The 13878-nt window shown below is 36.2% G+C and overlaps 2 protein-coding genes across 4 annotated transcripts; both read right to left on the reverse strand.

The window, feature by feature from the left end:
- Positions 1-59: 59 nt before the first annotated feature.
- Positions 60-10287, reverse strand: LOC107776685 (general transcription and DNA repair factor IIH subunit TFB2). 3 transcript variants are annotated; one of them, XR_012701414.1, is made up of 15 exons: positions 9965-10287; positions 7258-7425; positions 6354-6422; positions 4303-4396; positions 4034-4134; positions 3854-3902; positions 3723-3782; positions 2914-2982; positions 2650-2733; positions 2465-2548; positions 2122-2207; positions 1694-1784; positions 887-977; positions 515-589; positions 60-410 (listed from the first exon to the last, which is right to left on the reverse strand). XR_012701414.1 is itself a non-coding variant. In XM_016596595.2 (15 exons), the coding sequence occupies exons 1-15, from the start codon at positions 10075-10077 to the stop codon at positions 273-275; spliced, it is 1362 nt and encodes a 453-aa protein (XP_016452081.1). In that variant the 5' UTR covers positions 10078-10287; the 3' UTR covers positions 60-272. The 3 variants fall into 3 exon arrangements, 2 of the variants coding, with proteins under 2 accessions (XP_016452081.1, XP_016452082.1); XM_016596595.2 differs by having other exon boundaries at positions 887-967; XM_016596596.2 differs by having other exon boundaries at positions 887-967; positions 7258-7375; positions 9965-10101.
- A 1190-nt stretch (positions 10288-11477) lies between these two features.
- Positions 11478-13815, reverse strand: LOC107776689 (uncharacterized). The gene is made up of 5 exons (XM_016596600.2): positions 13546-13815; positions 12856-12909; positions 12424-12527; positions 11904-11942; positions 11478-11749 (listed from the first exon to the last, which is right to left on the reverse strand). Exons 1-5 carry the CDS (start codon positions 13619-13621, stop codon positions 11648-11650), a joined length of 375 nt encoding a protein of 124 aa, XP_016452086.2. The 5' UTR covers positions 13622-13815; the 3' UTR covers positions 11478-11647.
- Positions 13816-13878: the final 63 nt, after the last annotated feature.

Here is a 13878-nt window from a genome sequence, read left to right on the forward strand (position 1 = left end):
CCGAAGAATTTTGTTAACGCCTCTTGGTTTCCTTTGATCAAAGATATTTCTAATCCAGATATTTCATTCGACAGCACTTTTCTTCAATATTGTTTAAACCCCAAATTTTGAACAAGAAACAAGGCAGCTGAAGCGCAATAAAAAGATAAACCCGCAGCAAAATTCATGATTCATGAACAGCTCTCGGCAATGAGTTTTAAAATATTAGCCGCAACACCCCTCATCAATCTTCCTCCCCATACAAAAATGAAGGCCATCAGAAAACAAATACGCTATTGCTTTTGACGACGAAGAAATTCCTTCATCTCTGTCAAAATGTCAGCCTTCACTATGATGCGCATTTGCTTAGAGTCCTCCCACAGTAATCCTCCATATTCCCTGGCAAAATCACATGCAGCCTCAAAGACATCCTACAGTTATGTAAACAAAAACAATCATGTCATATAGCCATAAAAATTAAAACGTTAATCAAAATTAAGTTTGTAATGCAAATAACAAATATCTTGGCACTCACTCTAGAAGGGAATTCATCGTAGAGGTGGGCGGGCATCATCTCAACCCGATTCAGATCTGATTCCCACAATCTAATCTGGCATGAGAAAGTAGTAGTTGAATTAGTTGACTTGAAAAGAACTTGTTTTCCTAATAATCCTTTCATCAATATTTGTCAATGAAGACATATACTGTTGAATTGGTTTAACAGCTTCTGGTTGGCCACAATGATGGGAATGTGATACTACTCAAGAATATATTCTGCCAATGAATCAGTCTAAATAATAAATGGGGTCCAATCAGTAATCATCCATCAAATAACCAAAATGTATTTTTTATTACTAGAGCTTTACTGTCATTCAATTTCAATGCGCTATGAAATAGTAAAAGAAACCTGATCAGTAACATTCTCGGGCACGGACGGTATCCTCTCTGCAACCCTAGGATGGGCATTCTGCTGAAGGAAAGAAATTATCTGCAAAGCACTACAGCAGTCAAATACTTCAAGTGAAAAAACTGTATTGCAACTGCTCAATAATAATTACGTCCAGATAGAATACCTTATAATTCTACTTGAAACATTTGGCAAATCATCATGACTTTTTGTTCCCCCTTTTTTTTGGAGGGGATAAACCAATCAACATGACATTTAACCTACTAGGCTACTAGTAATACATTTGATAGCTATGGATGAGGATAATTGGAACTTGAATACACATTACCGATCAACACAAGCAAAGGTTTCTACTTTTCATATTTAACCTTTTCAATTCATACAGAATTAAAATTCAGAAGTCGGTAAGAATATAGCACCAGAAGCACAATACTTCCTGTAATTCACATGCTTTCAAGTATGTACTAGTTAAGAAAGGTGCACCAATGTAAATAATATTAGACATGATAAGTGCATTGAGGGACCAGACACAAAACTATAAGAGAAACATTCTTCAGAGGTCTGCTATTAAACAACTACCAACATCGACCAGCTAATCAAGATTTTTTTTTCTTTAGCAATAGCAGCTGATAAAGAATTAATAAGAATCTATGACAAACATGTCCCGCACTATCAACCTTCTTCACCTTTTGCTTTACATAAAATATGGCACTCCAAATACAGTTCACTTTCTCAGATATTTTTTAACTAGTTGACTCCAAAATAAGACAATGCTTGTCAATAAACAAAATAGCAGCTGAAACTTGCCTGCTCAGCAGTAATGCCATTTTGAAAAGCTTTATACAAACTTTCTTTTGTAATAGCACCGACAATGAGATTTGGAAGTTGGTATTCCACCCTGTATTTGCAGCTAAATTTTGTTACTCAAGAGAGTTCAACCACAAAAGTGAAAGAAGAGAGATCTACTACTAGAAAATCAACACTCAACAGCCAAAAAAGAGTATAAGGCGTAGCACATAGATTTAAAAATTCAAAAGAGTAATGCATTTCTTGACGAGCACCAATCCACCACATAAAGGTCGTGATGGTATTCTTACCAATTCCAACAAAAAGAAACAACAGATGCTAATACTTTCAAGAGAAAGAGAGTTGACGCCTATTCTTCCCTTATGTTCTTTTTTTCCCAACCAAAGGACAGAAACAAACACACGCAATGGAAACAAGTAATCGCGTACCTTGCAAAGAGGCGTAGGATCTCACAGTGTAATTTTGATGTTGAATATGCATACAACCTGAAGTTTGTTTCAATAACGATAAATCCCTGATGAAAGGGGGAAGGAAGGAAATCAATAGATGTGTTTCCAGTCAGTAAGGTATCATTGAACTCGTCCCACCATTACTAAACGAATTCGAGAACTTAAATCTGGATGACAGGAAGCACAAAATTCTAAATTTCTGATTCAGAATTTGCCGTTTTAAGAAAATTGTAATGCTAAAGATGGAAAACAAATAAATAAAAATGGACTGCTATGTAGCTTGACCCAACTACTCTAGAGAATGCTTATATGTGCATCATACCTGTTTCCTGGACGTTGTATCTGCTAAGCTAATTGACAGATTGGTGGCAAGTTTGGTGGGAATAAACCAACTCTCTTTCCTTCCCTAAAAAACAACAAATAGATAAATAGGATTCCATGAACATCACGGAAAAGAAAAGCTCCATTCATTCTGGTGAGCGCATTGATGGGGCAATTAGTATTCACCTGCTGCAGCTTGACCAGTCCCAAATCTGAAAGGTCCTTAGTTATACTTCGCTGGATATCAGTTAATGTGTTTGTATTGTATGCCTATATAATGCAAAAAAATACAAAAATCAAGCATCCTCAGAAAAAAAGGATAAATAACAGCAGAACTTAGTGCTCCAGAACCAACTAAAATCCATACATTCATAATTAAAAGGATGGCGTCATTTACTACAGTTCTGGGGCAAAATTAGTCCAAAATGTGCTAGCTCTGTCTAGTAATACCTTGCCAGTAACATGAAAGCTTAGCTCCAACAGAAATGCAATAAGATCTGCTGAATCCACACCTCGCTCCTTCATTAATATGAGAAATACAGTGTAAATAATTAAGTAAAAGTCATAAGTCGTCATTTGCAGAATTTGAGTAAAACACAACATCTATTCAACATTATGGTCATAGGCACAGTATCTTTCCAACCAAGATCTTAAATAATAGAGCGAATACATTCCAGAATGTTGGTCGCATTGACTAATTTATAGTGAAGAAATAAAGGAAACATTAGAAAAAGGAAAGAGTGAATAAAAATATGAGATGAAGAGCAGTAAACTCAGAGGTGGAAGCTATGAGCTCAACTCAACTATGTTTCAATCCCAAACTAGTTTAGATTATATGAATTTTATATGAACCCCCTGTATGAATGTATCCATTCCGCTTTATTCTTCAGTATTCAAATGATTCATCAAAGTTCGACTATTTTTACGTGGGACGTCAACCTCCCGCAACCCTCTTTCTTTATCTGAGCTTGGGACTGGCTATGCTTCGTGAAGCTTACATATGCGGAATGGGCAGCAAGAATGAGCAGCTCCCTAAATTGGCAGGTAGAATAATCTGCTCTGAAATTACTTTTCCCACCTACCTCCTTATCTTCAAAGTCTCTCAGAACACTTGTCAACGAAGTGAAGTATAAGCAGCTATTAAATGCTATTGGGTTTCAAAAAATGAATGCTGTTTTCCATGAAAGAGCTAACAAGAGAGGAGAGAGAGAGAAAAGAGGTAAAATGAGTTCTATGAATAAAACATCAAGAATTATTACCTCAGCATTTGTTATGTACTCCCTGATGATGTACCAAAGCTGTGCATTTGTGTCCATCAGCTGTTATACACGATGGTCAATAGAACTTCAAATGAGATATTGATTGACTGAGATAATTTAGTGACTCGTACCAGGAACTGGAACCCACTTTCAGTCAACCTTGGAGGTTCCCTGTCATCTCTGCTTAAGAAGGCATGAACTCATTGAGGTTATGTCAATTATTACAAAAATCTTCCAATCATACATGAACAAAGCACTATACATATATGTGGGTGTGCAATATTTATCAAAAATACTACACTTGAAAGTACCTCTGACTTAAAAGGCCACGCTGGAAAACTTTCATCATTGAAGAGCTTATGTTTGTGGTCTTTCCAGCTTCACTGGAGCTTATAAGATGCAGCAGAAAGCACTGGTTGCCACAGTTGCAAGTCATAAAAAGAGTTGCCAAAATTATAGTCAAGCTGCAGATTGATCAAGATGGAGAGCAAAGTAGATCGTCTCACAACATATTATTACATATTCTGAACTCTCCAGCAAGATGAAAATACAAGAATTACTAATATAATGCAATTCATACCTCCCATTGTTCAACAGCATATGCCTCTAACTCCTCCAAGCTAGGAAGCCTCACAGTGATATTAGAAGGCATTGGTTCCCTTGGTAAGACTCCACTACAGTAATTGAACTCACAAGTCATCATCCAGAATTTTTAACTTACAGATCAAGAATATGAAAGAAATATTTCAACATCAACTCACTTTTTTCCGAAAAATGAAAGAAAATTCCAAAACAAATTTAAAAAAATTGAAGATATTGAATAATTTTACAGGAGCTTATTCACTAAGCCTCCTAAATAATAAGGCAAAGGATTCAACGCTCCCGCAGAAAATTTCTGGTCCTTTTTTGCGTAAAAATGCAAAAATTGGAAAACACATGTCCATCAAAGTAGAAAATATTACCACAACAAATCTCTATATCAAGAAGCTGAATTTTGAATTGCAGCATGACAAGATTAAGACGCCAGTCACACAGCACGAATAAGACAAACATATACACAACTGAGAAGATACTTATCCAACAACAACAATAACAACTATGCCTCAATACCAAAATAGTTTTTTCTTTTTCTTTTTCCTTTTTCGCTGAACAGTATGCCTCAAATCCAAAAGAGCCAAAATCTTTGGAGCTTTAAGTGAAAAGTGCAGTTAAAGTGCAGGCGCCATCAACAATAACAAAAATTACGCCTCAGTCCTAAACAAGTTGGGATCGGCTATATGAATCATCGCTGACCACGTCACTCCATTTAAACTCATCGCATGCCAATATTATGCACATACGAATAGAAAATATTAGATGCTATGTATACAAATAAAAAGTATTAGAAGCACCAATGAAGAAAAATAAAAATATAGAAATGTAATGCAAGAAAATGCAACTATACACACAAACAATAAGAATGGGAAAACTACAATAAAGCTATATATTTGCTGTTGTGCCGTTAAAAACAGAACCCATTGGTGAAGGTGCACATGCCTTAGCACCTTGACGCGTACCCCAAACCGCCGATTAAGCGAAGAGCATAACTGGGCTTCTCCGAGCTTCAGCACGCTTTAAACGAGTCTTTAAGAACAATGATTTATTCAACTCTATTTGGGCACATTTTATTCCAATATGCAATAATTTATCTTTTAAGACAAATTAGGGAAAATAATAATGGTCACACCCCATTGGGCTCAAACCCAAAACCACAAGTAAGAGTCTTGCGCTCTAATGACTGGAAGATACTTATCCGCTCCAACAAAACTGTCAGCCTACTTTAAAACATAGCAGTACATTCAAAGACAGCAGCTCATCACAACTCCCTAATCCTATAAAGACCGACTACTGGAGATCCTTTGAGCGAGAGATATACTCTGTGTGTGTGTGTGTGTGTGTGTGTGTGTGAGAGAGAGAGAGAGAGAGAGAGAGAGAGAGAGAGAGAGAGAGAGAGAGAGTAAGTACATCTTAAATCTACATTTCAAGTTGGCATGCCTTCTTCCCAAAAAAGAAATGAAATACTGAATAAACCAAATAATGATTGTTCTACTACAAGAGTGTACAAAAACTGATGGGATGAGTTAACAAACAGATGAATTCGCAAAAACTAGTTACTGGACGGAGCAAGTTTGGACTTTAGCTTTCTCCCGAAGTTTAACTTTTGAATAAAAAAGAACAAAATTAACCAATGCACTGATAACCAACAGAAGAAAGCAAAACTGTAGTAGATGCTATTGCAACTTGTGCTCCTCTGTTTAACTATTTCCTTATTGTTCCACATGTATCTTTCTTACCTAGAATTTCATAATGTTATTCTTGTTAGAACTGGTCATGCTGCTTGGAACTGGGATTAATAGGAATGGAGTCTGGTGTCCGCATGATTTAAGTGCCCACTGCCTAGTAATTCAGTTTTTTTTGACTCCATTCCTATCAATCCCAGTTCCAAGCAGCACTACCAGTTACTGCCCACTGGGTAGTAATTCATCTAATTGTGCATATATTTTCATTTTTTAAACCACTAATCTCAAAAAGGCCCTTTTAAATCGTTAACTACCTAAAGAAAAATAAAATACACAAGATAAGGAAGCTTACCCATGGACTATATGCTTCTGAAGATTAAGTTGAAATTTTGGATTTAATTGATACATGGCTTCCTTCTTCCTGTAAAAATCAAAGAGAATGGCAGCGGTCAACAATCAAAAACTAACTAAAACAAAAAAGTGAAAATTGACAAGAAACTAGAGCCAATTAAATTGAATTTAAACTTGCGGATTAACAGTGTCTTCAGCAAAGAAATAATGAACCGCCCTGACCAGTTAACTATCATCCCAATAGTTGCGGCACGATTTCAATAACCTACAATTCTATAACTTATGAAGAGGAACTATTACTGCAACAGTTGAGGCATGACACAAAAAACTAAAACTTCTATAATGCTTATAAAAGCAAAAACTGCAACATGAAAACAAAATAAAGCTAAGCAAGCATTGGCATTTCAAGATATTCCCTTTGATCATGATTATTTTGAGCAAGGTTCTAAACTAGCTCACATGTCATCATTCTAGACAAAAACATGAAAACAAGATAAAGAGCATGTAAAAAGGTAAATAGAAATATAGTACGTTAGGATGTAGAAACTAATGTCTTTAAATACTAGAAATCTGAGAATACAAAGCTGCCTAAACAGCATGTTTTAAGCGCACTCCAGCACTTTCTGTTTTGAGAAAAAGGTAAATATTTCATTATAACAATAGCCTCTGGGAGACGCATATTACAAATATATTTACAATAGTGATCCCTTCTCCATCAGACGCTCAAGCACTTCCAGAAAATCTATTCGTATATAAGTTCCAACCTCCCTATGCTACCGGACAGGAAGTATAATAATTGCCAGCAAAGGCTAACTACCACTTTCATTACTAAAATTGGAATAAACAGCATTAATCAAGAAAAGAAAATAGCAGCTATCAAGAAAGAGAAGGATCTGCTCAATAACCTGTCAAATGTTTCCGTCATTACTCTCAGCTGTATCAATCTATCAATGGCAACTTTATGCTTTGAGAATCCATCTGGAAGCACCGACTCCTCCATTGACTTGGCCGAGATTGGTATGTCTATATACAACAAGTGTAGCACATACTTCTTTGCTAAGGGAGGTAACGATCTTGCAGAAGAAATGAATAAAATAAACACCTAAAACAGCATATTTCTAAATACTATCACCAAAAGAGATTTTTGTTTTCGAATAAACTAGTACCTTTTTTGCCTACCAAAAAGAAAGATATTTTTTTTCATTTTTTTCAGTATCTACAAGTAATCATGAGCATGATTAATTTACAAATTTACACCACCTCAACAAGGTCTTCTAGAACTTATTTTGTTCATTAGATTCATCAACAACAACGACCCACTGAAATCCCACTAGTAGGGTCTGGGGAGGGTAACGTGTACGCAAACCTTACCCCTAACCCGAGGGGTAGAGAAGTTGTTTCCGAAAGACTCTCGGCTCCAGAAAACGAAAAAAAAAAGATGAAAAGAGGCAATATATTAGAAACTATAGAACAAAGAACAGCATCACCAGAACCAGAAAATAGATGAAAAGCAAAACAATAACCAGTAAATAATGCCCGACACTAAGAGGAACGAAAGAGTAGTGTGAACTCATTAACCACTAACAGTCTAAGACTAAGTCCTAACAGACTAGCCTCACTCTAGAGCGCCGTAAAAATATGCACAACTACCTCCTAACCTACAATCTTAATGCTCGACCTCCACAACTTCCTGTCTAGGGCCATATTCTCGGTAATCTGAAGCCGCATCAGGTCCTGCCTGATCAACTCTTCCCACTACTTCTTAGGCCGCCCTCTACCTCTCCTCGTATCCACCAAAGCCAGCCGCTCACACCTCCTCACCGGCGCATCTGAGCTTCTCCTCTGAACGTGCCCGAACCATCTGAGCCTAGCTTCCCGCAGTTTGTCATCCATGGGGCCACGCCCACCTTCTTCCGAATATCTTTATTTCTAATCTTATCCATCTTAGTGTGCCCCCACATCCGCCTCAACATCCTCATTTCAGCTACTTTCATCTTCTGGATATGTAAGTTCTTAACTGGCCAGCACTCAACCCCATACAATATGGCCGATCTAACCACCGCTCTATAAAATTTATCTTTGAGAATCGGTGGCAGTTTCTTGTCACACAGGACTCCAGACGCTAACCTCCACTTCATCCACCCCACCCCTATACGGTGTGTGACATCCTCGTCGATCTCCCCATCCCCATGTATAACCAACCCAAGGTAATTGAAATTGCCCCTCTTAGGGATGGCTTGTGAATCAAGCCTCACGTGCAACCCCGCTTCCGTCGGCTCGACGCTGAACTTGCACTCTAGGTACTCCGTCTTAGTCCTGTTCAACTTGAAACCCTTAGACTCAAGGGCCTGTCTCCAAACCTCCAGCCTCTCGTTGACACCGCTTCGCGTCTCAGCAATCAGCACTATGTCATCAGCAAATAACATACACCATGGCACCTCCCCTAGAATATGGTGTGTCGGTGCATCTATTACCAGGGCAAATAGGAATGGGCTGAGCGCAGACCCTTGGTGTAACCCCATAACAACTGGAAAATGCTCTAAGTCGCCTCCATCATACTGTCCTAACCTGAGTCTTAGCTCCATCATACATGTCCTTAATCACCCTAATATAAGAAACCGGCACACCTTTTGCCTCCAGGCACCTCCATAGAACCTCTCTAGAAACCTTGTCATACGCTTTCTCCAGATCAATAAATACCATGTGCAAATCCTTCTTCCTATCCCTGTACTGTTCCACCAACCTCCTAATAAGGTGGATAGCTTCTGTGGTAGAACGCCCTGGCATGAACCCGAACTGGTTGTCTGAAATAGATACCGTCCTCCTCACCCTCACTTCTACTGTTCTCTCCCAAACTTTCATGGTATGACTCAGTAATTTGATATCCATATAGTTGTCACAACTATGAATATCACCTTTGTTCTTGTACAACGGAACCACCGTACTCCACCTCCACTCCTCCAGCATCCACTTCGTCCTGAAAATAACATTAAACAACCCAGTCCCCCACTCCAAGCCTGCTCTACACACCTCCAAAATTCTACCGGAATTTCGTCTGGCCCGGTAGCTCTGACCCTACTCATCTTACGCATAGCATCCACGGCCTCCCCAACCTTGATGTGCCTACAATACCTAAAGTCACGGTGACTCTCAGAATGCCCCAATTCGCCTAGATTCATCATATTCTATATATATTCTCTTTGTAGAACTACATTTTATCAGATTCAAAAAGACAATCGCATCCGTCATAGTTCTTGTCGGTTCCCATAGTATCTCCTTGCTATAGCCCAAGGTGAACCACTGAACTAAATAATAAGTAATAGTAATATTTTTCTCAAATTGTTCAACTTTATATATTTTGTGTCTGTGTGTATTATACTTGTGACTAGCTTGAAGTTCATTTCTCCAGAATAATAAGCCCAAAGAGAAATCAAATTTCTTTTGCATCCAAACTTACACATTACTTATCAAACATTGGAAAACACAATTGTGAAGATTACATCTAATTTTAATTGCAAAAATAAATAAAAACGGCAAGATTAAGGATTAACTCAATATGAAACCGAAGTTTGCACATATAAAAATGGCTATGCAACAAAAAAAAACTCTAACCTGAGGATGGCTTCACAGATAAAGGAATTGTCGTAGAGCATGTCGAGCTTCACTGCAGGCAATGAAGCCACCATGTCCATGAAATTCCTGGGCACTATCTTCACTTGTGGCATTGTTCCCAATCTCTGTTTTGGATCAAATTAGTGTTTTTAATTTCAATTTCTCAACCTAGGTTTAACTCTGATGATTCTATGGTACTTTCGCCTATATATTCATACGAATCATGACAAAGAAAAGTGCAGATTATGAAGTAAACTCGAGCAAACTCAAGCGATGAAAATCGAAAAGTTCTTTGATTCGTGCGATTTGGGCCAGATGATCTTGGACTTTCTAGCGTTTGCTTTGGATTTTGAAGTTTTGAAGGCGAAAATATATTTGGGCCTTCGAGATCAAGGGTAGAATTATTTCGTTTTGTTTTTTGTTTTTTTCCCTTACGTTTATGACATTTAGAAGCTTTTGTTTTCAAAAACACGTGAAAACAATTTTTCGAAAAGGTTTTGAAAAGTTTATTCAACTAAAAATTGGTTTTTTCTTTATATTTTTTGCAAAACTGGAAAATTACTCCAGATGTATTTCTTATTTTGTTTGCAAAAATAGAAAAAACTTATCTCTAATGGTGTTTGGTTTGAAGAAAAAGAAAGTACAAAAGTGTTTTCGGAAAAAAAAAAAATTGTTAACACTTTTTAGAACAGTCGCTAATTAGTACATTAGAAAATAAATGCATTTAGAACGCTGAAAAATAGAGTTAGGAAAACAAAAACAAAAAAAGTAATTTTCTACTTTAGGAGTATTAGTCAATTAATTGGTACAAAAAATAATGAAATTCCCAAAAGCACTTTGATGCTTAACAGCTGAAACTCTTTGCAATGTCAGTGACTCAGTGTGTTAAAGTTTTGAATTTCAGATTTAGCCCAAAGAAGATAAAATTTTATAAAAGGTGTTGTGTTCTCTTTCGTGCTAAAATCATTTATGTTTTCCCGTCTAATCAACCATGTTAATTAAATCCGGACAAAAGACCATGTTATTAATGGTTTATAACTTTATATGGTCTAGCAACGGATTTATCACTTGGAAATTTTTGAAATGATAAGCTATTAAAACAAAGATGGAAAAGAAAACCAAAAGAAGAATGTTAGATGGACTGTTTCTAAGAAGAAACTGGAGAAAAGAAACCCCACATGAAATTTGTTCTGCACAAGTTTGGAATTAGTATAAAAAATATGATTTAAGTCAGAAACACTAACAATGTAAAAAATCTCTACACTATTAGTAAAATTTAACAGATAATAATAGGTTATTACTTAATTTCCAGGTAACCAAATCAAATATGCTACGAAGACTTATATAGTAAATAGCTATACTTTCAAATAAGTAGCATATATATTAATATTTCTAATTGTTTCAATTGATTGCAATCTTTTGATTGTTTGTAACTTTGTTTGTTTCAAAATTGTACAAAAACTTCCATGTGCTTTTAGAATAAAGTCTGTAAAACTCAACTTTCACCCCCACGTTATATGCCTTAGAACAAATCTTTGAACTAAAGTAGTAATCCTTAGAATATATTATGTATGCTACTCTTGCCTATTACACAATCAGTTGTAGAAAATGTCAAGATTATCTTCATTGTAATTTAAGTGAATATCCAGGATATATATGCTTGCCATAATAGTTCAACTGGCTTCAGGCGGTGGTCTTGTTCTTATCAGTTGGCTCCTCTTCTACATGAGGCTTGGACGACCTGTTTGATTGGATTTTATTTACTTTCTCAGAAGGGATATCAAACTGCATAACAAACAGTAAATAGTTAAATAAAATGAAACATAGAAATGCAGATGACAAGCAGTTTATTAAAAGAAATTTCTACCAATCTCATGTTTGTTGAGAAATTTTGTGCAAGCAATAGCAGAAAAGGACCGATCAATGACAAAGTACTGACCTTGAAACCACAGCCAGCTACACAAGCACGATGGCAATCCTACATTCATAAAACAAGAGTATATAACATATATATATATGTGCAGGTAGGAAAACACAGTAAATGCCAAATGTCAGTATGTTCACTTGATAATTGTAGTCCAATATATATCAGACAGTTGCCAACATAGTAAAGATGTAAAATCACTTGGGAATTCTTCTTTACAATTTGATTTTAGTAACTATATTCCACCATTAACTAGATATGACTCCAAACCTAAAAGTTGAAACAGAAGTATAGGACACAAAATCTTAGCGAATGGTGCATAGATCTTGTTTCCAACTCCATATTCCATCGGTATCTGGTTGATTAGTCACTACAAATTCATGTTGTTACTTTTTGTTAGACAAATTTTTCAGCATTATCATTCCTCCTGCGACAGAAACAAAGTTCTATTGAAGCCATAGAGACAGGGAAGAGAAAACAAATGTTGACAGTAAGTGTTAAAAATGACAACAAATTTGAGAATATAAAAGGAAACCTCAGATTGGGTTGCAGAACCAGGGGCACGATCAATATAAGCACTCCATTGTTGATCCTTCAGAACTGGACCCTTATAGCACATTTCCTCACATTCTTCCAAACCTGCATATATATATATATATATATACCTTTTCATTTTCTATTCTACCTTAATTAATTCATTAGAGAAGCATCACACGAGCGAGGGTGCAAATTCAACAAAAAGACGTCTCATAATTAACCATTAGTTATCTTTCAAATAATTAAACATCTTAATTGAGGAGATGCTTTTTGTTCAATCACAAAGGGAAGCAACATATTATGGACATTCTGGAAAAATAAAATTTAACTTTCTACAGCTTGTTCACCAACTAATGTCCATATCTCTTCTCTTAAGCTGGATATGTTGGAGAATAATTTACACATCATAAAATAGAAGCTTGGAACTTACATTCCTCCCAAGTATCTCCATCAGCATCACACGCCTTTTTGCAAAAAACTCTCCCTACAAAAATGTACACATCATAAATTTTGAGTTGTGGTTTCAAGCTAAATATGCATTCCAAGAAATAAACTACTAAAAAGAGGAAACTACTAATGAGATAGTATGTTGAAAATCTTAGCCGCAGTTTTCTTCTGCCTAATGCAGTCTAAGGGCAGCCTGGTGCACAAAGCATCCCAAATGATTAGCCAAAATGCACTAATATTCTATAACTTTGAAACTATGAAACATGCTTGCAATTTTCAACAGGAATATCGCGAAGCAATATTTCAATTATATCTTAATCACAAGCTAGTTGAGTTCGCCTATATTTATTCTCTAGATTCATTCAGCTCTATTGGGCCATCTTATTCCCATACTAATATCAATTTCAATGATTTAAACAAGGTATATAAAACTGCTATTTCATAATAAGCTCAAGAAAGACATGAGTTTCATAATCGTTATTGTTCATTTCTTTTATTGAATAACTAGCTAGGCATTTCCAATAGGAAACATTAACACAAAAATGAGACCTTTACATAAAACAGCAAAATTCCCATATCCATAAACAAAGTCTTCCAAATATCATTCCAAAATAAAAAAGTTTTTTTTTGTTGGGGGTGGGGGGTTCCAAGAAAAAGGGAGAGAGTAAATTACAAGGAATTTGGGTGAGAGCAGAGAATTTATTAGTGCATTGTTTGTTACAAGGCGGTGTCCACTGTTGCGGAATCATTTTTTTCTCAGCTTTTTATTATTTTATATTCTCTAATCAAATGGGAGATAGGAACATTAATGGAAGTTTTAATGTAGAAGATGAAGTTAGAAGGAAAAACATAGAGGAGGAACGTGAGTTAGGAAAAGGATGGACTGAATCAAAACGTAGAAAAATAACTAGGAATATCGATGCAGGAAATAGGGGGAAATAATTGTTGATTCGTAAATTTAGGCGACTCATCTCTTGTGTGCCAATGTTGTTATGTGTCTTGTTTT

This window comes from Nicotiana tabacum, chromosome 17 (genome assembly GCF_000715075.1).
Source record: "Nicotiana tabacum cultivar K326 chromosome 17, ASM71507v2, whole genome shotgun sequence".
Taxonomy (NCBI): domain Eukaryota; kingdom Viridiplantae; phylum Streptophyta; class Magnoliopsida; order Solanales; family Solanaceae; genus Nicotiana; species Nicotiana tabacum.